The sequence below is a fragment of the Mustela erminea genome, chromosome 6 (genome assembly GCF_009829155.1).
Source record: "Mustela erminea isolate mMusErm1 chromosome 6, mMusErm1.Pri, whole genome shotgun sequence".
Taxonomy (NCBI): Eukaryota; Metazoa; Chordata; class Mammalia; order Carnivora; family Mustelidae; genus Mustela; species Mustela erminea.
The window spans coordinates 119,304,865-119,331,830 of NC_045619.1; the positions used below are offsets into that span (position 1 = coordinate 119,304,865).

The window sequence follows — 26,966 nt, forward strand, 5'->3', positions numbered from 1 at the left end:
ACCCGCATGGGCCAAATCAAACATCCCTGGGAATGGGCTGTTCTGCATTCCTAGATGTGGTGCATCGTTCTATTAAGCCGCATCAAGTCTTGGCATGGAAGCGGAATGCAGGAAGAATCCCATATACTAGGAAAGGAAGGATCTGGAGTCCAGAGGAAATCATGTTTTGCATCTCTCCTGCACTCCCTGGGATGCTGTGCTTGTGCTGAATTTTGGCTTCTTTCTGATTACGCAAGATGGTAGCTTCCCACCCCCAGGGCTGCTCTGAGAATAGTGAGGAGAAATGTTGGTTTATAGTAATATAAACTGCTTTGCTAATGGATAAGCTCAGCCAAGAATGAGTAGGGGAAGAAAAAAACCAACTTTTCTCCAAATGATCCTATTTTTCTTCCCCGTCAATGCAGGCACATTTCGAACTGCCCATTTGAAATCCCTGGGCAGCCACGTACAGCTGCGTCTCTGGGTCATACTTTGGAGCAAGCAAGAGTCCTTCTGCAGATCTTCTGCAGACCCCTTGAACAGAGTGCATCCTCTGTAGGCTGGGTTTGCTCTGTGTGTGTGTCTGGTTTACGCACGCGTATGCCTATCAACACAAATAGTTTCAAAGAAGTGACTCCGGGTAAGGGGCAAAAAAAATCAACATAGAACATCATCTCTGTTTGGTTATATGCCAGATGCTTCATGGACCTTGTCTCTCTCCAGTCCTTCTACAACCTTGAAAGGTCAGTATTCTCTCTCTCATTTCCGAGGCCACCAACACTAGCCTCAGAGAAGGGAGTGATTTGCCCAAGGACAGGCTCACCCCTAACGTTTGCAGAATTCAAGATAAGAGTAGAAATGGATGTCCATTACAACATATCTAAGTATTTAGAAGTTACAAAGCACGTGATTGTGTTGTTAAATAAAAGTGTCCTACCCTTTTGAACATAACTTTATAGAATCCGCAGTCTAGGACTGGATGTAGAATTCTTCAGTGCTTTTTTTCTTTTTTTTTTTTCAAGATTTTATTCATTTATTTGCAGAGACAGAGGGAGAGCGAGCGAGTGAGCACAGGCAGACAGAGAGGCAGGCAGAGGCAGAGGGAGAAGCAGACTCCCTGCCGAGCAAGGAGCCCGATGTGGGACTCGATCCCAGGACGCTGGGATCATGACCTGAGCCGAAGGCAGCTGCTTAACCAACTGAGCCACCCAGGAGTCCCTTCTTCAGTGCTTTTAGTTATGTGCTGGAACAAATGGCATGAGGAGAGTTGGTCTGAGACCTCTACCCCTTCTCAACTCACCCTCTGCCTCTTGCATATGTGGATCCTTACTCCATGTCCAGGCTCATGACCCAGCCAGTGGGCACTCCTTGGCCACCCTTCTGGGGCATGTTTATGTGTATATGCGTGGAGAGGTCTGCCCTTCGGCAGAAGGACCTGGGGTACGGCACCTGGAAACCAGCTTAGGACTGGGTGGGCAGGGAACCCTGGAGTCTAGGGTACCGGAAGTGTATTCTAGATTCTAGGTGACCATATCCTTTTAGGTCAGTGGATGTCTTATGCCATGGGGAGAGGACACAGTTGGATGAGGGTCAGAGTGAGGTCCTCTAACGTGGAGGGTTAGAGCAGCTACCCCTCTTGTTCAGGCTAAGGCTGGTACTACCAAAGGGGCAGAGGCACTAAGAGGCAGAATGTTATTCCTAAAGATAAAATGAGGGTGCTTGGGTACCCCATTTTAAAATCAGTTGTTTAAGCAACTGATTTTTGGTGTTGGCTCAGGTCGTGATCTTAGGGTCATAGGGATTGAGCTCTGAGTTAGGCTCTGCGCTCAGTGCAGTGTCTAGGTCTCTCTCTCTCTCTCTCTGTGTCCCTCCCACTTGTGCTCTCTAATAAATAAATCAATCTTATAAATAAAAGTTCAAAAGATAAAATGACCTAAGTAAAGGGTTTTCTCAGTAGTACATATATTTCCAAGATTAAATCTGGAGTGTTGATGAAGCTTTGCCTAAAATAGACATCAGGCCAGGACTATCTTTCCTTCCGATGATTTCCAGACCTGATTAACGTACAAAATTAATTTAGAAGGGAAACAAAATTCTTATGCAATGTGTTCAAATTATTTAAAAAGTCATTATGTGTTAAAAATATCCCAATATAAAAGAGTGTAGCTCATACAAAATTCTGAAACCAAAGCAAGTTTAAAAAAGAAACAGAAACAGGCTATAAAATTTCAAATTAAATTAAAATAAAAAACAGCAATGTAACGTAGTACCTGATGACTCTGAGGCACTTGTCACTTGTATAAACATGACCGAGACATAGGGCAAAGCTTCTTTTGTTTTCTTTTTTTTTTTTTTTTAAAGATTTTATTTATTTGACAGACAGAGATCACAAGTAGGTGGAGAGAGAGGGGGGAAGCAGGCTCCCCACTGAGCAGAGAGCCCGATGCCGGGCTCCATCCCAGGACCCTGAGATCATGATCTGAGCGGAAGGCAGAGGCTTTAATCCACTGAGCCCGCTTCACCCACAGGTGCCCCTGGGTGAAGCTTTTGAACTCAGTGTGCTGTGATTCCATTCTCCTGCCACCTTTTTCTAGCTGAACTTGCCAAGAAATTCTCCTCTTTCCACAGACTTTGATCTTACATTTTCTTAATATGGTGGGGTCCCTGATGCATGGCAGCTATGCAGTCCAGTTCTCTCTCTGCGATTCTATTCTATCCACTAGTCGGCTCCTTAGTGTAGCCCCAGGCAATGACAGTATCCGGCAGCTTTAAATTCAGTATCGCATCCTGATGACGCAGAATGTTCCTCATATTAAGTTGTATAAGATTAATATCAGAACCCAAACCTCAGATTTTAAAACCCTTGGCAAATAATTCCCATACACCAAAGAATCTCTCTGGGCCAAAAGGTTCCAGTTTGGAAAACTTGGCATTTTACTCAGGAAAGCCAAGACCTTGGGATCTTTGTCCCACCTGAGTGCTCCTCTCTGGGGTCCTCACCTGGGAGGTCAGGACAATAACACGGGTTGCTGTAAAGATCAAGGGTACAGAGTTGTAAGAAGGAAGAGCAGGCTGGGGCTGAAGTTTGGACATTGGGCAGCCGGCCAGGCTAACACTTGTTTGGCACAGCAGGGGACTTACGTGCCTGCTTTGCTCAAATCAAAACCTATTTTGAACCGTAAGAATTATCTGGAAATAGGGAAACAGCACTGACATTCAAAACATAGACCGGCTCATACAAATATGAAACAAAGGTATGTACCAGTCAGTCAGACTGGATACCTGGGGCCTCCCAGCCACACAGCAGCCCTGGCTGAGAGTGGATATTCAATTTAAGGACACTAGGACTTACCTGTACCTGTTTTCTTATATCATGCTTCACCCCTACTGTAGAAGCTGAACATGAGCTCCGTAACAGCAGTGATGACTGTAATAATGACGGCTAACATGCCCAGAGCTCTCTACCAAGTACGAGGCACTGTTTCCAACTTATGGCCCAGGGGTGTTAAGGCGCTTGCTCAACATCACACAACTACTAGTAACCCACTGGTTACTAGGAGGAGCCAGTGTCCAAGCCCAAGCTGCCTCAACTGCTGGGCTTCACGCTGCCCATACTCTATAGACTCCTGCTAAACCTGGTGCAAATTCTATCACAAATACCTTCCCCCGTCATTATCCATTTCAACGGAGAGAACTGAAAATAGAAGACATTTTAAAATAATTTGGTTTTAAAGTAAATTATGGCAGCTTCCACCTTCCTATTTTTCACCCAGGCTGACGTCAGAACGAGCCACGGCGGACACAGTGCTTCAAACGCAGGCCGAGGGGCAGTGGCAACGCAAGGGGGCTTGGAGGCTTCCAGGTGACCGGAAGGCCGGCGGGAGGATAAAATTTGCCACAGAAAATCCACAACGTGAATATTCTGTAAGTGGCAAGTAAGAGTTGATCGTAAGACACATTTCCTTCCGGGAGGAACACACCGATCTGTACACACTCCAAGGCCACGACGCGGGCAACAGTCACTTGTAAAGCTTGCCAAAAACGGTTTCGGGGAAACTAGAGCACGGAAGTTCTGGTTCTGTGTAAAGTGACAACTGGGAAGATGAAGTCTGTAAGAATAAGGTCTCAGAACAAAAACGGCCCCGAACCACAATGACAATGTAGCCCATGTGATGGCATTCATTATTCTCTGAAAAGTCTCATTTCAGGGCTGGGCGGGGGGCAGGTGGTGGCTATAAACACAAAAGGCTTAACGATTCCTAGGAATGGATTGATATCACAAGAATGGTTTTTTTAGTTGCTAGGCAACAACTGAAAAACAAAGGTCCGTGTTCTGAGATCAGTGTGCCTCTGTTCTCCCCACCGGCAGCACACGGGCTCCTCAGCCTGAGCGTTCTCCCCTCGGACAACGGGGGCCGCGCGTCAAAGCGGTGATGCTCATGGTCTGTTGTGGTGAAAAGATGCCCATCTGTGTCTCGAAACCACACCAGTTTGTTGGCCACGTGGCAGGTGAGATTTCCGGTCAGCGAGAGTTCAGCCGGATTATCACCATGTACTCAAATGACATCCTGTCCCTCCCTCCAGTGTCCCTTTCTCTCCTTTCCATCATTTCGGTTGGCTTTCTTTGCAGGTAAATTACCTTGGTTTCTCCGACATATCCAACAGAAGCCGGAATTCACTTTTGCAGGCAATTTTAACATCTGGGGAAGTGGAGACTCCTTTCCTGGGAGTTATTTATTTGTTTCTAAGAAACAGCCTTCTCTGGGAGAAGACTTACTTCTTACCATCTTTCTTTTTTTTTTTTTTTTTTTTAAAGATTTTTTTATTTGTCAGAGAGAGAGAGGGAGAGAGAGCGAACACAGGCAGACAGAATGGCAGGCAGAGGCAGAGGGAGAAGCAGACTCCCTGCCGAGCAAGGAGCCCGATGTGGGACTCGATCCCAGGACGCTGGGATCATGACCTGAGCCGAAGGCAGCGGCTTAACCCACTGAGCCACCCAGGCGTCCCTCTTACCATCTTTCTTAAGGATCTACTGACATCACACTTAAGATTAGGTAAGTCTGCTTCCTTCTTTGTAGTACTCTTACCTACGGAGTCTGTTCTTTTTAATTTAATTTAATTTATTTATTTGTCAGAGAAATAGCACACAAGTGGGGGAGCGGCAGGCAGAGGGAGAAGCAGGCTTCCTGCTGAACAAGGAGCCTGATGTGGGACTCGATCCCAGGACCCTGGGATCATGACCTGAGCCAAAGGCAGAGGCTTAACTGACTGAGCCACCCAGGTGTCCCCAGAGTCTGTTCTTTTTGAAAAAATAAACGATGGCATGTATGGTTCTAAAATTAATATCACGCAAGTAAATATGCACTTAATTGCTAGAAACATGAACTCCTTTTGTTCTAACTTTTGCCCAGCCCGTATAATATAGTTCATCCTTGTAATTCAGTCTTTACATCTCAGTATTTGGTATGTCACCTTTCCTCCTGATGTAGGGCTCAGGGTAGAGAGAGAAGATAAGGCAGTGATATTAGGTTCATTTTTTTTGCCAGTTCCAAACATAATTTGGTGCTATAAGAACTCCTATCCCTACCTCCCCCCACCAAAAAATACAATGAAATGGAAAAAACATCCAGATCTATGTTTTAAATCAAGCTCCACCTCAGAGGGCAGGCTGTCTGTAACTTACCGAAATGGACTAATTCAGAGAGCCCGGGATCGGAAGTCACGTTCACCGTCTGAAGCGGAGACCAAGGCCCTCCAGGCCAGCTCTGAGAGGGGATCCTGCCTGCTACATATGCACCATACAGGCATGCTAAGAGGTGGTTCACTAACTGCCATTTCTATAGCAACCCACACACACTCTGCAGGCTGTGTTTTGGGAAGGCAGTTAAAACTGGATTCTACAATGTAGCTCCACTTAGAAGATGCTTTTATTTCTGTCATCTCGTTAGTATGAGAGTATTCAAATCCAGTAACCCAACTGATCATTAAACGGCAGAAACTCATCACATCCAGAAACCGAAAGGTTGATTTCTTGGCCAATGTCACTCGGTCACTTTCAATCCGAACCACTGACCTGGTTTGCATGTTCAGAAGTGACCCTTCCTCAGGGCATCAAGTCAGATCACAGTCTGACAACCGGGGAACATTGGACAGCCATCTGCTGTCCCAGTTCTAGGCGAGAGAGCAAATGCCTGTAAAAGCAAGCTGACAGAATGCTCCTGGATGGCCCAGAAAGCCTCAGCTACGATGCATTCAACAAGATCAGTGAAACTTCATGTGCCAGACCTGGACAGGAAAACCACTTCCTCCAAAGGACACACTGCACCCCCGCATGTGACTGACGAGGATGTGTGCATGTCCACGACACCCTTCCCCCTCCCCACCCATGACACAGACACTGGCATTGTTCTAGTTTGCAAAAACGCACCACTAGAAGATCATAAGTTCAAGAAATCCGTTAACTACTCAAGAGAAAGACTTGTGCTCACTATACCAAGTCCCCCCCTGCAGCATCAAGTGGCATTTGAACACGACAGCTTCAGTGCTGCATGTAAATACAGCAAAGGTCTGAATTCTAGTATATGCAAGCTGCACTTCTTAAAAAAAAAGCTTTTGTTTTTTTTTTTTGAAAGGGCACGTAACAATGAGCCAATTCAAACTGCTGTAACATACTAAACAAAATCCAACTTTACTTATGTTCTCAGAGTGCTGATCTATTTGGTCATCCTCCGACGAACACGTGGGTTGAAGGGTGGAGATGCTAATTTGTATAATGGAAAATTTCTCGTATGTTCCAAAAGAAAGAAAAAAGATAACTGTAGCCACTAAAAGAAAGCAGAGGACAAGAGCGATAAATGGCGGCATCAAATACGGAGGCCACTCTAATGGTGTCTGAAAGGGAGCCCCTTTAGGTCCCTCTCTTAAGAGTACACTTTGGTTATCTGGCAGTCACGGACTGTGGTATTCAAGTTAGTGTTAACATGCAGATTTATTTTTCAAATAAAAGTCCCATGGGAGTAAAAGCGATTTCATCTTTCTTTAGAGAATTTGAAGTCTTGCCCTATAACAAAGCTGTTATCACTCTGGGCATCAATTCTCTCTTTTGGCACAATGCTGGAGGGCTACCTGGAGGGCAGGAAGTACGGACTGTGGCTGCACCAGGCACCCCCACTTCGGGCCTGCAGACCATGAGCTAGAATCTACATTTTTTTTTTTTTTTAAAGATTTTATTTATTTGTCAGAGAGAGAGAGCACGCACAAGCAAGGGGAACAGCAGGCAGAGGCAGCAGGGAGCCTGATGCAGGGCTTGATCCCAGGATCCTGAGATCATGACCTGAGCCAAAGACAGATGCTGAACCAACTGAGCCACCCAGACGCCCCTAGAGTCTACATTCTAATACTAGAACGGTAAGAGCTTCCCTGTTGCAGGCCTTTTAGAACAAGGATCACATTTTTCTGTATGAAGTCAGTATGTATTTTAAGTTTGTGGGGACATCCAGTCTCTGTCTCATCCATTCAGCTCCATGGGCGTAATGAGACAGCACTCATGCAGACCATCCACAAATGGGTATGGTTGTGTTCCAGCATCTTTGTTCCTTTAGGTTGCTATAAAAAAAAAAAAACAAAAAAAAACAAAAAAAACGTGGGGCACCCGGGTGGCTCAGTGGGTTAAAGTCTCTGCCTTCAGCTCAGATCATGATCTCAGGGTCCTGGGATCGAGCCCGCGTCGGGCTCTCTGCTCAGCGGGGAGCCTGCTTCCCCCTCTCTCTCTGCCTGCCTCTCTGCCTACTTGTGATCTCTGTCTGTCAAATAAATAAATAAAATCTTAAAAACAAAAACAAAAACAAAAAATCACAACCCAACTGTATTCTCTTGTAGTTCTGGAAGTGAAAGGTCTGAAGTTAGTTCCCCAGAGCCCAAGTCAAGGTGTCCACAGGCTTGGATCCTTCTGGAGGAGGGAGGCTCCCAGGGGAAAATCTGTGGCATTGCCTTTTTCAGCTTCTCATTGCTGCCTGTGTTCCTTGGCCTGTGACCTCTTCCTCCATAGTCAAAGGACATCACTTGAGTTTCTGCTTCCAACACCCTGTTGCCATCTCCTCCGGTTCTGACTCCTGTCTGCCTCACAAGGACTGCCATGATCACAGTACGTGCAATCTCTCTGTTCGTATGTATATGATTGTCTTCTGTGTAGACAGTCTTCTTAAGTACAAATGTTATTTCATAATACATTCAACTGCCCTGATAACTAAGAAAATGCAAGGCCCTGCTCATATGTATTTCTAGTATCCCTGTAATACATACAATTTAAGTGAGAAGGGCTACATGACTATTTAGGGGTTGGAGAAAGGGATTTGAAAACAGAGATCCCACCCACATAATGTGACAAGCAATGGGGACCCCTCAGTGCAGCCGGGGAAGGGGAAAAGCAGACAGTTTGGTGCTGTAGCAATGCAGGTGTGCAGAAGACAGTGGCTTGAAATGAGGCAGAGAGAAAGGCAGGGGCTGGCTCTGAAGGCATCTGTGTGCCCGAGAAGCATGGACTGGTTCACTACGAGTAGCTTGGGGACAATCTCACGTGGGAAAGTGGTCTGTGCTTTGGAAAAATAACCTACATAGCGATACAGAAGACCTAGTGGAGGGAAGAGAGACGGAAGGCCCGCCAACAGCTACAGGAATTGGGCAGAAAATGGGGCAAGAGTCTGAACCGAGGCAGAGGTAACATGGAGAGGATGGGGAGAGGGAAAGCTTAAAAAATGCTGATCTGACAGCAACACAGGACCAGCTGTGGCTGCAGGAATAAAGTGGGGACAACTCTCTGGTTTCTACTCTGATGGACTGGTAGGCGATATCCTTAACCAAGAAAGGGAACAAGAAGAGGTTTAGATGCTAGAGTGAGAGTTCACTAATAAGCCTTAATTTTAGGCATCTTGGACTTGACTTTCCCATGGCACATTCATAAATGGATGTCTACTGGAAGTTCAGAAACACAGAGCAGAAACCAGGACCTGGGTGCATGGGGAGTCATGGGAGTGAGGAAAGAGGTGAGATGACCCAGCAACTGATGTAAGGTAAGGTAGCAGCTGGGCAGAGGCCAGCAGCCAGCAGACGAGGAGGACCCAGGGGGAAACTGAGTCAGAGAGTCAACAGAGGAGGGCCCTTCATAAGGAAGGAAGCCCTTCAAACGCTGCAGAGACTTCAAAGCAGATGAGGAGGTCACCTGCTTTCAGAGTTGTGCAGCTCCTTGGTGACCTGTTTCCCATGAGCTGGTAGCAGGAACGGGATCACGGTGGGCTGAGAAATGGAAGCAGCACATGGAGAACAATCCTTCAAGAGATCTGGGTTAAGAGGTTTCGAGGGCACAGTCTGTGAGAGCTTTCTACAGGACAGGGAGGCTTCTGTTTATAAACTCTTACAATGTCCTTGCTCTCTGCTAGGTGCTCTACTAAGCCTCTTACAACCATTAATTCATTTTCTCCTTGGAGTGGTTAATTTTTTGTGTCAACTTGGCTAGGCCATGGTCCCTCGATATTTGGTCAAGCACATATCAATTTTGCTGTGAAGGTATTTTTTTAAAAATGAGATTAACAATATTAAATCAGTAGGCTAAGTAAAGCAGATTACTCTTCATAATGTGGGTGGGCCTCATCTAGTCAGTTGAAGGCATTAAGAAAAAAGACTGACCTCCCCCAAGGAAGAAAGAATTCTGCCAGCAGACTACCTTTGGGCTCAAACGGTAGCACTGGCTCCTCTCTGGGTCTCCAGTCTGCCGGCTGACCCTGCGGATTATGGATTTGCCAGCTTCCACAAATGTATAAGCCAATTCCTTAAAATAAATCGGTTTCCTCCTTTACTTACCTACCTACCCACCATACACACACACACACACACACACACACACACACACACACACTATTGGTTATTTCTCTGGAGAACTTTGTCTAGTACACTCACTTTAACAACATTAGGTATTGTTATTATCATCACCATTTCACAGTTGAGGAAACTGGCACAGAGAGGTTAAGTAATTTGCCCGGGGCCACACAGCCAGTGGGTACCAGAGTCGGAGTTCTAATCCAGTGTGCCCCCAGACCACTTGCTCTTAACCACATGCCATGCTGCGGCTCTAGAGCACTGGCCTGGGCACGTTTGCGGCCAACTGGGAGGTCAAAAGGAAAGAAGCAGAATATGCAAAGAAATAAGAGCCTCGACAAACACATGCCTTATCTGAATGAGAAAACAGGCATGGGGATTTGCCCAAGGTGGGACTTACAGCTTTACAAGAGCAGACCCAGGTTTTCAGGATACAAAATGTGAGCTGTCTCCCTTCTCCTTCCTACTTTCTCCTGTGTGCTTCTGAGATTTTCCTAGTCAGGCCCCTCTCAATTTGTTGGCTTCTGGGAGTGCTGGGCTCCTTAGGTCCCGACTAAGTCATGGCATACAATGTCAGTGGTAGCCTACCTCAGTGCAGTGTATGTTAATGCAATGGCACCGTCCATCCATTAGTGTCAAGTTTAGTACGTCTTTAGTAAAATTAGTGAATTCCACACAATTATGGCTCCTGTTAGTAATTATTTGGAAAGCAAAACAAAATAAAACAAACAAAACAAAACCAAACCCTACCTTACCCAACAGGCATTTCTTTTCTACTATAAATTCCCAGAACTATGATTTGACTACTCATGGAATTAGGTATCTTTGAAAATACATTGGACATCAAACATCTCCCAATAATCTTTGTACAAAGTCTAACGCTTTAAAATCCTGGACGAGGGCATCTGAAAACTGGTATTTTCAAGCTTGACTTTCAAGGTACGGAATACCCAAGGGGTGTAAGAATGAAGACGGTATGGAAATCCAAGCACACGGACATGGGAGCCCATATTGCTGTGATGAGTATCAACTATAAAACTTCCTACAGAACAGTCTGGAAGGATGTATTAAAAGCTTTAGAATTTCATACATTTTTAATCCAGCAGCATCACTTCCTCTAAAATTTTATCCTAAGGAAACAATCACGGCCATGCCTAAAGATTTAGCTACAAAGATATTTATCCCAGCCCTGGTAAGAACAGTAATGTGTTCTCTAGTTCTAGGGCACAGGGCCACCAAATTACGGCACATTAACATAATGAAATACTACGCAATCATTAATTCTGACGTTGAGGACTCACAGCGGATGCTTGGTAAAGATGTTTATGATATGCTAGTGATTTTTAAAGGCAAGTTACAGAACAGCGTACAGCACGTAATCCCATTCCTGTTAAAAATATATTTTGTGGAACGCAGTCTTTCTAATAGGGCCCCAGGGATCCCCACTTGCGGGCATTCACACACATGTACGGTCCACCCCACCGTGTACCCACGTTGGGCCCTGTGACCAATAGCATCTGGAAAGAAGTGACGGTGTGCCCCTTTGACATTAGGCTGTAAAAGACTGGGTGACTTCTTCCATTTTGCCCACTTGTCCTTCTGTGTTTCATTTTACTTTTTTTTCCTTGGGTCATTTGCTCTGGTGAACGCAAGCTGCCACGGTGTGAGCAGCCCTATGGGAGGACCCCCCGGCAAGGAATGGAAGCTTCCGACCGACAGACCAAGGCTGGTGAGGAGCCAAGGCCTGCAACAGCCTTGCGGGACTGCAAGCGCATCACCAGCCCCTACTGGACCCCGAGATGAACACAGCCCTGGCTGGCGGCCCAGCTGCAAGCTTGCTAGTGGCCCTGACCCAGAAACCACCCTCCCAGTTGGGCTCTGCCTGGACCCCTGGCCCTCCAGAAATGTGAGCTAAGAGATGCTCAGTGTTGTTTGAAGCTGCTGAGTCTTGGGGCAATCTGTCATCCAGCAACAGAAACCTATCACATACGTGCATGGCGGAACGACCAGGAGGATGTAATGCAAAATTCGATGAGTGGTTTTTTCCTAGATAGGGGGATTACGGCTCATTTTGGTTTCTCTTTTGGGACATTGTTGGCAATGTTTTTCCTTTTTCATTAACTTAAAAAACCACATGACCGAGAGAGAGGATAGAACTTTCACAGGATAAAAGGTTAAAGATTAGCGGAGCTGATTTTAGCTCTAATAACCTTTAAAGGCTCAAGAAAGTTAGCTTAAATGTACCACAAAAACAAAAGCAAGAGGACCCTTCTGAGAGTGCACCTGCATGGCCCAGTGGCGTGAGTTTCATCAGCCAGAAACCTCATGGTGCATTCAGTACCTGCAAGGAAAGGAGACTTGGACGGGCTTCTTAAAAGAGAAATCCATTAGTCATGAAGTCACCTGCTAGCCAATCACGGAGTCTCGCTTACCCAGCTTCTGGTCAAACCGCCACGCCGCCACGTAGGCATTGTGCCTCAGACTGCTCTGCGTGGCCAGGGGCACGGTGACATAAATGGGCCCATCCACCAGCACTGGCGTCCCATCGCCGCTGAGCAAGTGGACGCTGACGGCCGTGACTGGGGTCAGGTCGTACCTGGTGCCGTTTCCTGCAAGCAAGAGGGAATTCTCCATCACACGTGCAGAAGGGACCTATGTGGGGCTCAGGCCACTGTCTGCACCCACCATTCACAAAGTACGGTGCCTCTTACACGCCAGGGACTGTAGTAAGCACTTGGCATTTCTAAAATCCTCACTGCACCTTTGTAAGGCAGGCAAAATCCACATTTTATACGTAAAAGCAACAGGCTCACGGAGGGCAGTCGTCGACAGGAGCTGGCCCCAGGGGCGTGGGGGTCTGTCTGGGATCCAAGCTCAGGTTTGCCGACTCCAAATACACTGCGGTGCTTTGCTTTCAAAAAGGGAACCTCCAAAGGAAAAGACTCATCTATAAAGTGAGAGGACAGGATATCCTGTGCAGAAATCGCTGACATCAACTCCTAGACAAAGTCAGCCCCATGCACGTGTTAATTATTTGGCAGAGCCCCATTGTGAAACCAAATGTTTTACATTAGAGACTGCTTAAAAAAAGGGGGGGGGGATTTTTTTCCCCCCAAGGAATGCTTCTACTAAAAGTAAACTACTGAAAACTTGGACTTGAAATATTTATGAGTTATTTTAGTTGCCATTGTTATTTTGATCTGTTTAAAAGGAATTTAATACCCCAATTATTCTACATTAGAGGGCTTTTACCCAAGCCTATGCTTTAATGACTGCCTACTTTATAGATAAATCAGGGAATGCTTATGACAGTGATATTATATTTATATACTTAAGTAATCCATTTCAGGACAATTTTTCTCCAGTGAAATATAATATCACACAAAATGTTTTCTGTTATAATTTTAAATCTTGAGCACAATGACAAAAGCATGGTGATTAAAAAAAAATGTAAGCTCCATCAGAACATAATCTATAGGATTTCTTAAGGTACTTAGATACCTACCAACCTATCAATTCCCTGAGTTAATGCAAACCTCCACTTAGGACTAGATATAAACATTTAAAGTGAATCTAAGTGAATTTTAGGGTTCAACACCAGTTATAGCTAAACCCTTTGTAGAGCAATGTATGTATGGGTCACGACAGTGCTACCTTTCACAATTTATGCCCATCTCTGTCCTTGAAGGAAAAGGCATGATGATGGGAATTTCATCAAAAGGTCCATCCTGGAATCAGGTTCAAGTTCTGAAATCTTGCAGTCTGGCCATTTCACTTTAGGGTAAAGAAAATCCAAACCCAGGATTTACCAGATTTCTGGTCAAAGCATCTTCTGGATGGAGACCTAAATGTGCCAACTGCCCCAAGAAGACACAGGAGTAAAAAGCCAGGTAGGTCTACCATGTACCTCTCTAGGTTCTGTTAGACTTTCCGGATGAGACAGAAGTGAAAACCAAGAGAAATTCAGGAACTCACTAGACTTGGTATAAACAACTTGGACATATGTTCTCAACTGGGGAGCGCTGCTGCCACCAGCAAACCCGAGGCAGGAGGTCCGCAGAGGGAAGCAGCAGGTCGGCTAGAACAACCTTCCAGACTCATCACCCAACCTTGCCTCCCACTTAGTTCCGCCTCCTCATGCCCACTCAGGAATTCTCCCTTCCTTTTTTCTTTTGCACACTCCTCATCCAGGAAGCCGGGTTTCCAGTACCCGATGCCCCCTCTAGCTGCACACGTGGCCTCAGGCAAGTTACTTTGCTCCTTAGGGATTTGCTTTTCTTATCTGCATCATCTGGACTAGATGCTTTCCTATGAGCCTATGGAAAGAAAACAGACTCAGCTATAAACATTCAGAAGTAAGTACGCATTGCAGAAAAGGGCATCTTAGTTAAAGCAATATACATCAGGTTCATGTGATTTAAGGTTCTTTTAAAAGCTCTCCATTAGAAGAAACCATAGGCAGTGATACCCGCTTTCTTGAGGCTTCTTTTCTTTCTCAGTGCCCTGCTAAATGTCCACTCCTACTCTATGCCTTCCCAAACACTCTCTCTTTACCCTCCCACTCTCTTTATTCTGGAAGGGCTCAATTGTTTCCCTTCCAGGCCTTATTCTAAGACTGCGACAAAGCACTGAGGTTTGTATATAATAAGGTCTTTCCTTCTTGTTCCCTCCTGATGTTACCAGGCTCCTGTCATGACCGAATAAAGATAGTAGTCAGGCAAAGCCAGCAGGGTGAGGGACAGCACCACTGGACCAAGCTTAGGAGGCCTCCGACCCATCCCTTGTAATATAAAGGGTTCGGTTTGGAGAGCATCTAGGGTTCTGTCTGGCTTTGACTTCTGTTACCATCTTTGCTGGTTGTTAGTCGTTTTACCGACTCCTCTCTGTCTTCCTGGAGTTACTAGCAGGAGTCATTCCTTGAAAACCCTTGGGAATGTCAGAGGGCAGTGGTGTGCCTTCTTAGCAATCAGAGTGGGGAGTGTGATGCTGGGAAAGTGGAGCATCTCGGACCCATGTGGGGGATGAGGTTGCCCCGTGTGACACCAGGAAACTGTGGAGCAGGTGGACGCAGGGGAATGAATGAGAAAGTGGGCCAAACCTCCATCTGGCTGAGTTGTTCTATTTACAACTCTAGAAACTCCCACTGACTGGACACGACCAAGAATACTCCGAGGAAACCAGCCTCCAGAGCCCTTTCCAGTCCCATTCGCGGCCTCCATTCACCATTCCCAGACTCCAGTTACGACCCGCCATTTTATAGGTATGTGTGGGCCATTTTATAGGTATTTTGTGGCCCTGCCATGAGCAAGTGTGGGGGGTGCGGGGAAGAGAGGCTCTGCACCACAAAACCAGAAACAGGCACCTAGCTGACGAGATGTCGGGGTGCTAAGCAAAGCCCACGCTCCTATTGCCCTCACAGGTGTGAACCAACACGCCCAGGGGTGGCCGCCTTTCCTGGCAGCGCTCAAGGAGTGTCTGATTCCTCTTCCCACATCAGCTGTCAGTTATTTCAATGGAAAAGAAGTTGCATGTAACCTTCTGAAGACCTTCTTTCCTCTGAAATAACAGAGTGATTTTAAAATAAAGCAAACCCCACTAAAATCAATAGTTCTATGTCTTTGCGTTCTCCTTTCCTCATCATCTCTGGTTTCATAATTTATTCAAGAGCTTTTGGAAGTGGGGCACAGAAAAATTAATGAGCTCTCAGGAATGAGGCTGTCCCTCCAAGTTAGGGTTTTGTGATTGTGCATCATTTGTTGGGGACACTGGCAGGAGGTTGCACGATGGTCTCAAATTGTACTTTTTCGTGTTCCCTGAAATACGACTTTTCTCCTCAAGCCATACGCTTAAAAGTAAAAGCCAACATTTCCCCCAATAATGTTTACTTAAAGTGACTGCCATGCGGTTTTATCTGATGGCCAATTACTGATCTTAATTGCATTTTCATCACGCATAACACTGGAAGAACCATTTCTGAAAGCAGGTGCCAGCGACAGGCGAAAAGGGAGTTACCAATTACCAGGTCACTTTGATCAGTCACCAGAAATTCGCCAGCATTCTACAAAATGAATCAGATGCTGCAGGTATACAAGCTTTTTCAGAAGGACCCAAGATCCATTTATGGAAAGCACCGGACAAGTCAGGGAAATTCAATTAAAGCGTTTCTGGGAAAATGCGGTCACCTCCTCACCTAGCGGGATTTCGCCCAGAACAGACTCCAGTTTTCACGTTTACGTTGCGACTAGTCCAAAGTATCAAGAAAAGGAGAAGGGAGACAAGAAATGACTCAGGACCTCCACATCCTCCACTTTCCAGTCCCGAGGAGTAGGGACCCAGCGAGTGCCAAGGGCACCACTGGCTGAGAGCCAGTCTTTTTTTTACCGGTAAGGAATTACTACATACTTTCTGGCTGCTGGTTTTTAGTTTCTCTGATTTTTTAGCTCTGCGTCAGGCCAGTCTAGGGTGACACAGACCGAGATGACTTAGAGGTCTGGATTCAAATCAACACCAAAGCCTGACCGCTGTTTGCCAAGTCAAGGTGGAGAGAACAGTGCAGAGGGTGGGAAGATGTGGGAAAACGCTGGGTGGCACACGGTAGAGCGCCGAGGCTCCCGTTCCTAAATGCTCCTGATTCCTAGACACGACAGGGCCCGTTGTCCTGCCTCTCTGCATCAGAGCCACTGCCCCTCTTCCCCTCCCCGCTGAGACCCGTGGGTGGGAGGGGCTGGGTATCCCTGCGGGGGGCACCCACTCCAGAGACAAGTGGGACAAGGGCCAGAGAGCCTTGTATTTTGGGGGGGGGGAAAAAAAAAACCAACTTCAATTAAAAGCACTTCTCTGAATTACATTTAGTCTACCAAAGGGGAGCTCCGAAGGGACGTGAGGCAGGATGGCTGAAGGAGAGGAATGTACTCACACGTATTCCCGCCGTGGTGTAGACAGGAACCCCTAACACCGTTTCCAACGTGCTCCAACTTCACAACTCTGGTTCTTCCAGTTAGTCCTAACGCCTCGAGCCACATGCAAAGATTCAGACACAGAAACCCCCGCTGAGAAGAGAACAGACTCCAATTACCTGTTCCATTTCCATCCAGTCCTCGCAAATAAGGAAAACTATCCACCTCGGATGGGGAGCTGGCGGCCGTGAGGAAGGCCGTGAGGTCGCTGTAGCTGGTGTTCTCAGGCAGCCGCAGAGCTCTCCTCTGGAAGTGAACTCGGGGCTGTGGCCGGGCACCTGCAGAAATGAACTTCTGAGTTACCTCCCAGAGGAGCAGTAAATCTCCAGCAACCAGGAAGCGCTTCTCCGTGCAGCAGCAGGGCCCGCCTCCCCCGCCCCTCCCCCTGGTCCCCGCATCTCCGCCCCTCCCCCACTGGCACAGGGCATAGAGATGTGACAACATGCTATTATAGGGCTAGAAATAATAGCCCATTGTCACGTTTGTTTTGACACAGGATGTTATTTAGGTTTTTAACAAAAAAGCTTTCCAAGTCCTATTTGTGAGTGAGCTTTTCACTGCCCAGCATTTGCCCGCGGAGGGGGGCAACATTTTAGGAAAGGAAGTCCACACGGGTGAAAGGAACAGATGATGGGTTCATCTCTTTACGTAAACAAAGCAAGCGATACTCTCTGAGACTGTTACAAACACCTCCTCAATCTTCTGGTAAAATCTGCTTTACCTCCACAGACCAAGTGGAGGCAGAGCAAGAGAATTCCACGGGCAGCCCCGGGCAAGAATTGCAAACAAGAGCCCAACAGTAACCAATGCTTTTGCTTCTGCAGACTGCAGCCAGAGCATCTGGTCTCTGGGGATGGGGGGCACCCTATTCATCGCCCATTACGTTGCCTCTTTGAGGAGGAGGCTCTTGAAAGGAGGTGGAAATGCTCCCATTGCTGCCCGCAGCTCCTCTGTGCAGAAGGACGGGAGGGGCCCCTGCAGACAGTTCCCCGCGGAGACATCGTCTGCGGCGTGTGCTCCAGATGTTGTTTTGACTGCAGAACCCGAACCTGTTTTTCCCTTAATGCTATGGCGACAGTCACAAGACGTCAAGGTGCTAAGTCGTTTTGCGCAAAACCAGCAAAAACCTTCTGAAGACACAAATTAATAGAAGTGGAAGTTGTGGTGGCACTTAACACACTTCTGTGGATTAGAAGAGCCGTTCCTCAAAAGCAACGATCCGCCCAGCCGTGCTGGTCACATCCTGCCCCAGGGCCTGTGGTTTCCCCTGCGGTCGGTTGGGGGCTCCCTGGTCCAGATCTGGGGCTGTCTGAGCCCATGGTCTTTATGCCTACCTACCCCAGGGTTCCTTTTAACCCTGATCAGAAAGTTTCAAGTGGGGAATAAGCTTATCCAAAAGGGTTCTAGCAGAAGGGTGTTTCAGAGCTCAAAGGTATCAAAGAGTCCACATTTCTCTTTTTTTTAAGATTTTATTTATTTGACAGAGACTGCAAGAGAGGAGACACAAGCAGGGGGAATGGGAGAGGGAGAAGCAGGATCCCCACTGAGCAGGGAGTCAGATGAGGGGCTCAATCCCAGGACCCTGGGAACATGACCTGAGCCAAAGGCCGACACGTAACAACTGAGCCACCCAGGCGCCCCAAAGAGGCCACATTTCTCTTCCTGCAAGCAAGGCTGCAGGAGCCTGACAGATGTGAAGTCTGGGGTACCTGGATCAGGTACCACCTAGGGTACCACCTAAAAATCACCCAAGTTCTCAGATGACTGGTTCTCCACTCCGTGAAGCACAGGCCCCACTTTGAGGCCCCTGGGAGCCAGATGCCTAAAGTCATGACTCCTGTCTACCTTCTGACACCTCCACTGAAACTAACTGGACAGATACATACCCTGGTGTCAAAGCCCCATGGCATCTCTACCCCCAAAACAACCCATGGCCGTGCACTAGCCTCCAAGTGTCTGTCTCTGTTCACTCCCAGCTCTGCTCAGTCTGGTCTTTTCCTTTGATGTCACAGAAGACTGATGTCTTCCTCCTGTCCCCTCCTCGGTCTGCACAGAGTTTGGATACCTTGCACCCCCCAGGAATCCCCATGCCTGAGGAGGAGTAGTCTGCTTCTCTGCTCTTCTCTCTGCTGCGCTTGGAGATAGAAAGTCAAAGCCAACCTTTTCTTTTTCACACCCTCACCCCCAGCTACGTAACATTTTTCCCTGCTCCTATTATGGCTGTCAGTTATAGTGACTTTCCGAGAACTTATTTCTCTTTCTTTACTGTTCTTCAATCTAAACAATGCTGCCGATGCTCACCTGGGCTACACACGTGGGGGAAACGAACTTGCTAAATAAGAAAAGTGTCTACAGTATGACAGGGCAGAGGGACTTGTCCTCATGAGGGCTGAGGCAGAACAGGGTGGGACACTTGCCCCCTTTCAGGCCTCTGGAAAAGGGCGGCTGCTGACAGGTGAAGGGGGAATCACACTGACCCCCTCATGGGGACTGGCCTGGAACGTGAAGACCCCAGACCCAGCAGCTCTTCGGTTCTCAGGGGCCACTGGCTGCCCCTCCCCCCCCCTCCCTCCCTCTAACAGACTTGCAGCCTCCTCTTGTTCTCTGGTATATCATGCATTTCCGTGGGAGATGCAACTCTCTCTCCTCCCCACCCCCGCTCTGCCCTCTCTCAGTTGCCTCCCCTTCCTTTTCTGTGCAGGAGGACTTGGTCACGAGCCAGACATCTGGGGTCTATCTGCTGTGGCTGGTGGGTGGGGGGCAAACAGAGGTGATGCCTGGGGCAGGTTAACTAGTCAGGGACGTGGCCTGTCCAGCTGATTGGACACAAGCTGTGACCAGCACGACACGGATCCCTGTCTGCTGAGGGACCAAACACCCCCCCAGACACAGAGCAAAGGCAAGACCTCTCTCTGCCTGCTGAAATGACCAAAGAAGCATCTGAGGTGTTAGGGAAGGGTCGAAGCTACTCTAGGCCTCAGTGTAAATGGAACGAAAGTGTCTGTGTGTGGCTGGGGGAGCAGTCATGTCCTCACGCCCATCTTCCTCTATCAGCACGGCTGGATTTCTGCAGTTTCAGGACGAGGTGGGATTGGCTGGGGTTGGGAGGACCGAGAGGACAAGCCTGGCTAGGGTCTTCTCTGGATGCCTCTCCCGCATTCCCCACAACAGCGGGTGCTCAAATTTTCTGTTTTTCTCAGACTTGGGGTTCTCCCTGCATCCCCAATGCTCAGCCCCTGTGCTACCAAAACCACTGGGTACTCCAAAATCTATCTCTTTCCTCTTTTCTTGTGCCTTCTGTCCCTGCTTTCCTCCAGGGTCAACCCAAGCCTCTACCCCAACTTCTGCTTCTGATGCTGCAAGACTTCTTGCCTTTGTCAATCATCTTTCTCCACTGGCCTTTCCCCCACAGCCAACAAACATACCCATTCCTTCCTCATCTAGGAAATTAACACCAGAACAGGACTTCAATGCTGCTGTCCCCTTAAGGGAATGCCGCCTCTCCTTCCGCCCAACCCCCAACCATCTGGCTTTTACCCACACCACACACCGCCCTCGGAAATGTCAATGGATGACTGTACAATCTGCAAGCCCAGGACTATTTCTCGGCCATCCTCCTCACTGACCTCTTCACAATGGTCCACACTGTTCACCACCCCCGCCCAGAAACCCCTCCTGCTTGGCGTTCACAGTCCCGCATGCTACTCGCTCAAGTCAGCCAGCTTTTTCCTCTGCAAGTATGTTTTTTCTCCTCCCACCTCCGGATGAAGCAGTTCCTACGGGGCTGCTTTCAGCGACCGCCTCTGTTTCCGGGTTCTTACCTTATTGCCTGCCCATCACGGTGGCCTTCCTGTCTGCCCCAGGCTCTTCCAAGCCCCATGTCTGCACTTCCTCTGCCTTCCGGACACTTCCACCTGGAGGCCCCGCAGGCACTCCAACACCATCCCTACTTCCTCTCCCACTTCACCACACCCCCATTCTGCTCAACACCAGCTTTGCTTCCAGGCCACCGTCATTTTCCCCTTCGATTTTTCTGAGCATCCACTCACTGCCCGGACTGGCTCATCTCCTCTCGTCACTTCCAGCAGCATCATCTCTTTTCTGCCTCCACCCTACCTTACCCCTTGCCTTAACTGCGCTGTAGCCTCTCCCCTCTGCTGCTCTATCTACGGACACACGGACTTTCCTAAGGTCACTCTGGTCACATTCCTTCTCTGCTCAGAGACCTTCAGTGGACGGCCACAGCAAACAATGATGGCGGGGACAATTCTAGACCAGCACAGACCCAGACTACTACAGCTCCTGTCCTGTAAGGGAGAGGTGTAGTTCAGACATAAGAATTTACAGGTTCTTTTTTAAAAGATTTTATTGACTGGAGACAGAGGCCAGGGAGAGGAGCAGAGGGAGAGGGACAAGCGGACTCTGTGCTCGGTGGGGTTCAATCTCCTAACCCCGACATCACGACCCAAGCTGAAACCAAGAGTCAGACGCTTGACCAACTGAGCCACCCAAGTGCGCCCACGAAGTTCTCATACACGTAGTATTTCACTTAATATTTACAACAATCTTGTGACGAAAGAACCCTCTCCTCTTTATGAGCGAGGAAACAGAAGCCCAGCAAGGTTAAGGGAATTGCCCACAGTCATTTTCTTAGTAAGAGGCAAAAAGGAATACTTTCAATCCTAACTTCGGTTTCCCTTCCTGGTACACCATGCCTACCTCTCACCCGCTGGCCAAGCAGGACTGCACAGCTCTGTGCTTCCACACACGTGTTCGTGCCTTTCCCCCGTAGTCTCTATCTGCACGTCCTCCACGTCCTCCAAGATGTATCTTAAATGCCACCTCTTCTATGGAGACGCCCTTGATCCTACCCCAACCTCTAAATGCTCTTTATATCTTTCTCCAGCATGGATTTTTTTAAACAAAAGATTTGTGAGAGAGAGCGCGCACGAATGGTGGGGAGGGGCAGAGGGAGAGGGAGAAGTAGATTCCCCAGTCCAGTGGGCTGGACGGGAGGGGCTTGATCCCAGAACCCTGGGGTCAGCACCTGAACTGAAGGCAGATGCTTACCCGACTGGGCCCCCCAGGTGCCCCTCCAGCACGTATTTTACTGTGCCCTCTATTAGGTTTATTTAGAAATGTATACATCTCCCTAATCAGAGGCACCATAAGAAGATCATGGATCAGGGGAATCACTCAGCTCTATGTTTAAAACTTTCTTCTGCCGTCTTCTATTTGAGTGACTTTGGGCTTCAGGTTCTTTATCTTTATTTTATTTATTTATTTTTTTATTTTAAAAAGATTTTATTTATTTATTTGACAGAGAGAGATCACAAGTAGGCAGGGAGGCAGGCAGAGAGAGGGGAAGGGAAGCAGGCCCCCCCTGCTGAGCAGAGAGCCCGATGCGGGACTCGATCCCAGGACCCTGAGATCATGACCTGAGCCAAAGGCAGCGGCTTAATCCACTGAGCCACCCAGGCGCCCAGGTTCTTTATTTTTACAACAGGTATGGATCATGCCTGTCTCGTAATATGGCTGCTGTGATGCTGGATCAGAGCGCACATGTACGATGCCTGGCAGTGCCTCTGCGCACAGAACAGGTACAGGATAAACATGAACTTCCCATCTCCTCTCCCCTTCTGGGTGGAAGCCCCTTGAAAGCAGGTGTGTTGTACAACACATTGCATGGTGTCCTAGATGTCGCTGGTACTCAACAAGATTTACAGAACTACGCGGAAAGATCAACCATATCCAGCAGCTCACGAAGTCCGAATGCCATCGGTCTCCATTCTGACGAGGTCAGGAGTCCTCAGTCTCAGCCCTCTTGACATTTCAGGCCCGGGAGCTGCTGGGAGAGGGGCTTGGGCTGCCTGCACACTGAAACACAGCTGATAGCACTCTTGGCTTCCAGCTGCCAGATGCCAGCAGCAGCTCCGAAGTTGTGACAACCAAAAAAGTCACCAGACACCACCACCCAACGTCCCTGGGGGACAAAACTGCCCCAGACTGGGAATGACTGCTCCAGATGCTCTGAGCCTCCTGGCAGTGATCCAGACATGCACCCAGAGTCTCCTCTGCAAGGGGCACTGGATACATGAAGAGGGAGAGGACAACGGCTCTGCTGTCCCGGGGCTCAGGAGTACAGAAGGCTTCATGGGCATGGCTTAATTACCACAGTGTCTTAAGCACCAAAAGAGGAGCTCTGTGCGAGAAAGTACAGAGGAAACTTCGAGAGAACTTTGTGGGTGGCATCCCTGACGGTGTCTGGAGGCAGAGTGGGGGTGGATGGAGGGGAGCGCACACCTGGAAGCGGGGCCAGCGTGTTGAGACGGGGGAGGGCGGGGAGGGCGGGGGACCCCAGGAGCCAGGTGCAGGCTGTGTGGGCCCCGCAGGGGAGGCGGCCTGCAGGGGTGTCGGCAGGGCTCCCGGGATGGGAGGAGAAGATCGCATTTGCGCTCACCCAGTTCTGATGGCCGGCGGAGGGGCTGGACGTGGGCCACGCGGCTGTCATGAAGGGTGAGAAGCGACAGAATGCCGGGTAAAGACAGGGGCCTTGGGATAGAAACTGAAGAGGTAGCTGGAGGCGGACAGGAGGGCAGAGAAGAAAGAGTGGGAAGAGGCCAGAGGGGCAAGGAGCTGACGAGTGGGAAGCGATCCTCCAGGAGGACACCTAGGTCTGCGCAGCTCAGCCCAGCCAAGCCCCCCACGGGGCGACCAGGACCTGGAAGGAGGCCCCCAGCGGCCACTCTTCTTTGGTTTGGGGGAGGGCAGAAATGCGGTGGAACCTGAAGGAGGAAGGGGGGTTATGAAGGCCCTTTCCTGGAATGGCAGGCTGCCGCTCAGGAAGCTGAGGGCGAGCAGGAGGAAAACCACAGGGCCTGAGGAGAGATAAAGGGCAGAACCACCTTAGAGAGAAGGGGCTGGTGGTGCAGGGGGGCCACAGCAGGCGCGTCACAAGGCTAGAGAGAAGCCACCAAGACATCTTTCTCCCTGGTGGCCTCTCCTCTCTGTGAAACATGGTGAGGTCATTGCTAAGAGTAAGGTCACTGAGCGAAGAAGTGCGGGGTGTGGTGTGGATGAGGTGGGTGGGGCGTACAGCGGAGCCCTGGGGACAGAAATCAGGGGGTGCTTGCTACTGGTGTCCCCCACCTCTGGAGCAGTCAAGCAGGTTCAAAGGCATCTTTGTGGTATCTTATTATTATTTATCTAAATTTTATTTAACATATAGTGTATTATTAGTTTCAGGAGTAGAATTCAATGACTCATAAGTTGTGCGAACACCCAGTGCTCATGACATCACGTGACCTCCTTAAGGCCCACCCGTCACTCTGTTATGCTACCCCCCACCTACCTACCCCCCACCCCCAGCAACCCTGTTTGTTTCCTAGAGTCTCTTATGGTTTGCCTCCCTGTTTTTATCTTATTTTATTTTCCCTTCCCTTCCCAGATGTTCACCTGTTTTCTTTCTTAAATTCCACATATTTTTTAGGGGCGCCTGGGTGGCTCAGTGGGTTAAGCCGCTGCCTTCGGCTCAGGTCATGATCTCAGGGTCCTGGGATCCAGTCCCGCATCAGGCTCTCTGCTCAGCGGGGGCCCTGCTTCCTTCTCTCTCTCTCTCTGCCTGCCTCTCTGTCTACTTGTGATCTCTCTCTGTCAAATAAATGAATAAAATCTTTAAAAAAAAAATTCCACATATGAGTGAGATCATGATATTTTTCTTTCTTGCACTGATTTCATTTAGCTTAACGTAATACCCTCTAGTTCCATCCACATCATTGCTAATGGGAAGATTTCATTCTTTTTGATGGCTGAGTACTATTCCATGGTGTGTGTGTGTGTGTGTGTGTGTGTGTGTGTGTGTGTACACGATACGATACCCTCTTATATATGTTCTCAAATTCAGAGTCAACAAGATGCCCCACTTCTGAGACCCATGAAGGTCTGCTGGATGCTCTAGGAGCTGGAGCTGCAGGCCAACTGCTCAGAATTTACACAAATACCAAACCTACAGAGGAGAAAACAAGTGAGCAGTCTTTTTATTTTTCTAGGAACACTGTCATTTTCCATGTGTTTATTAAGTCTACTTTACCTGGGCATAAACATTTCAAAACAAAAACATCTACTGAAGCATGAAGCATCCAACTAATGAGGACAATGGGCTCCCTCCCCTCTTCTGTTTTCACCTCCAACCAGCAGTCTTCCTTCTCTGAAAGCTTTGACTTCAGTGTCACATAAGACTGAGCAATGGGGGGTGCCTGGGTGGCTCAGTGGGTTAAGCGACTGCCTCCAGCTCAGGTCATGATCCTGGAGTCCCGGGATCGAGTCCCGCATCGGGCTCTCAGCTCCACGGGGAGTCTGCTTCTCCCTCTGACCTTCTCCTCACTCATGCTCTCTCTCGCTGTCTCTCTTTCAAATAAATAAATAAAATCTTAAAAAAAAAATCTTAAAAACAAAAAACAACAACCGAGCAATGGGGTGACATCACCTAAGACCATGCACATAACGGGAGAAGCTTCATTACTGAATGATCGTCACGCCACCTACCTTTTCTCAGAAGCGTGTAACACATTGTAACATCTGAGCAACATGCTAAAATTCAAAGACTTATGGTACTTACATTTCTGATTAAGTACAAACTGATTTTTCTCCTCTGAATCCATCCAAAAAAAAAAAAATTCACCTATACATGACCAATCTGAGAACAAAAACTTAATATAGCTTTTATAAATTCAGTTTTATATTAATTTTATAGAACAGAACGGCAAAGACCAAAAATTATCTACTTATGGCTTTCCTTTCAACTGGTAAGAAGACCTGAAACACGCAGCATTATTATTGTCATGTCTCAACTCTACTGAGACAAGGAAAAACACAAGTAGCAATTATTACACTCATGAGCAAGGATCAGTGAAAAAATTAACAAAATTTCTGGGGCACCTGGGTGGCTCAGTCGATTAAGTGCTTGACTCTTATTCTCAGCTCAGGTCTTGATCTCAGGGTTGTGAGTTCAAGCCTGGCACTGGGCTCCACAGGGGATGTGGAGCCTACTTTAAAAAAATAAAAAAATTAGCAAAAATTTCTGTAATTTAAAAAAGCTGGAATGCAAATGAGATCTTAGGAAGGGAGTGAGGGTTCTGTTTTTGTTATGTCCAAACAGGAGGGAGTGAGATTGAACACATTAACTGTAACAAAACCTAACTGAATGATTTATGCTCCTGTAATAGGACCGTGCCTCCTGCTCCATAGAGAAAAAGCTCTTCAACTACTCTTAACCATGATGCATGTGCCTGGGTGTGAGCTGCATTTTTCTTAGAAACCACAAGGAAATAATTGACCAGGGCGTGGGCAATCCCTATAGGAAGTGCAAAAAGCACTTGTTATTTATACTTTAAACATTTTTTATTTAGGGGCACCTGGACGGCTCAGTCCGTTATGTCTGCCCTCGGCTCGGGTCATGACTGGGGTCCTGGGATCGAGCCCCACGTTGGGCTCTCTGCTCGGCAGGGAGTCTGCTTCTCCTCTCTCTGTGCTTGTTCTCTCGCGCTCTCTCTCAAATGAGTAAATAAAAGCTTCAAAAAAAATTTTTTTTGAAGCTTTTATTTACCTGTCAGAGAGAGAGAGAGGGAGCAGCAGGCAGAGGGAGAAGTAGACTCCCTGCTGAGCAAGGAGCCTGATGCCGGACTCAGTCCCAGGACTCCAGGATCATACTCTGAGCCTAAGGCAGACGCTTAACCAACTGAGCCACCCAGGCGCCCCTAAAAAATTTTTTTTGAATTTATTCAGTCGTTCAATGAATTGCTCACTGATTACCTATCTTGAGGCAGGTATCCGGCCAGGCCCTTGGAAGATTTAGGGTGAACAGGATGTACTTTTTACCTTCAGATTTTTGAAAACTTTAGGTGGAGAGATAAGGTATACTACCAAATACGGGAAAGGGAGTTATCAGAAAAAGATACAGAACCCCCAGCTGGAGGGTTGTTTTAATCCACTCTTCTGTTACTGATAAGGACCTGCTGGGGCAGGCAGGAAGACAGGGATGGGTCAGAACACAAGGGTGGGAGCCAGAGGGCATGGAAGCTGCAGGAGCACCTTGTTCTGGGCTCCCGGCAGCCCAGGGCAACACAGCAGGAGTCTGTAGATTTCACTCCAACACAGTGTCAT

The 26,966-nt window shown here is 48.0% G+C and overlaps 1 protein-coding gene across 1 annotated transcript in view; it reads right to left on the reverse strand.

Annotated features, from left to right (window-relative positions):
* FAM171A1 (family with sequence similarity 171 member A1) overlaps window positions 1–26,966 on the reverse strand; it is a 126,933-nt gene that overhangs the window by 16,107 nt on the left and 83,860 nt on the right. The window contains exons 4-5 of the mRNA XM_032349494.1: window positions 16,925–17,083; window positions 12,282–12,458 (exon numbers count right to left, since the gene is read on the reverse strand). Of these exons, the coding sequence (XP_032205385.1) occupies window positions 12,282–12,458; window positions 16,925–17,083 (336 nt within the window). The remainder of the gene's footprint in view (window positions 1–12,281; window positions 12,459–16,924; window positions 17,084–26,966) is intronic.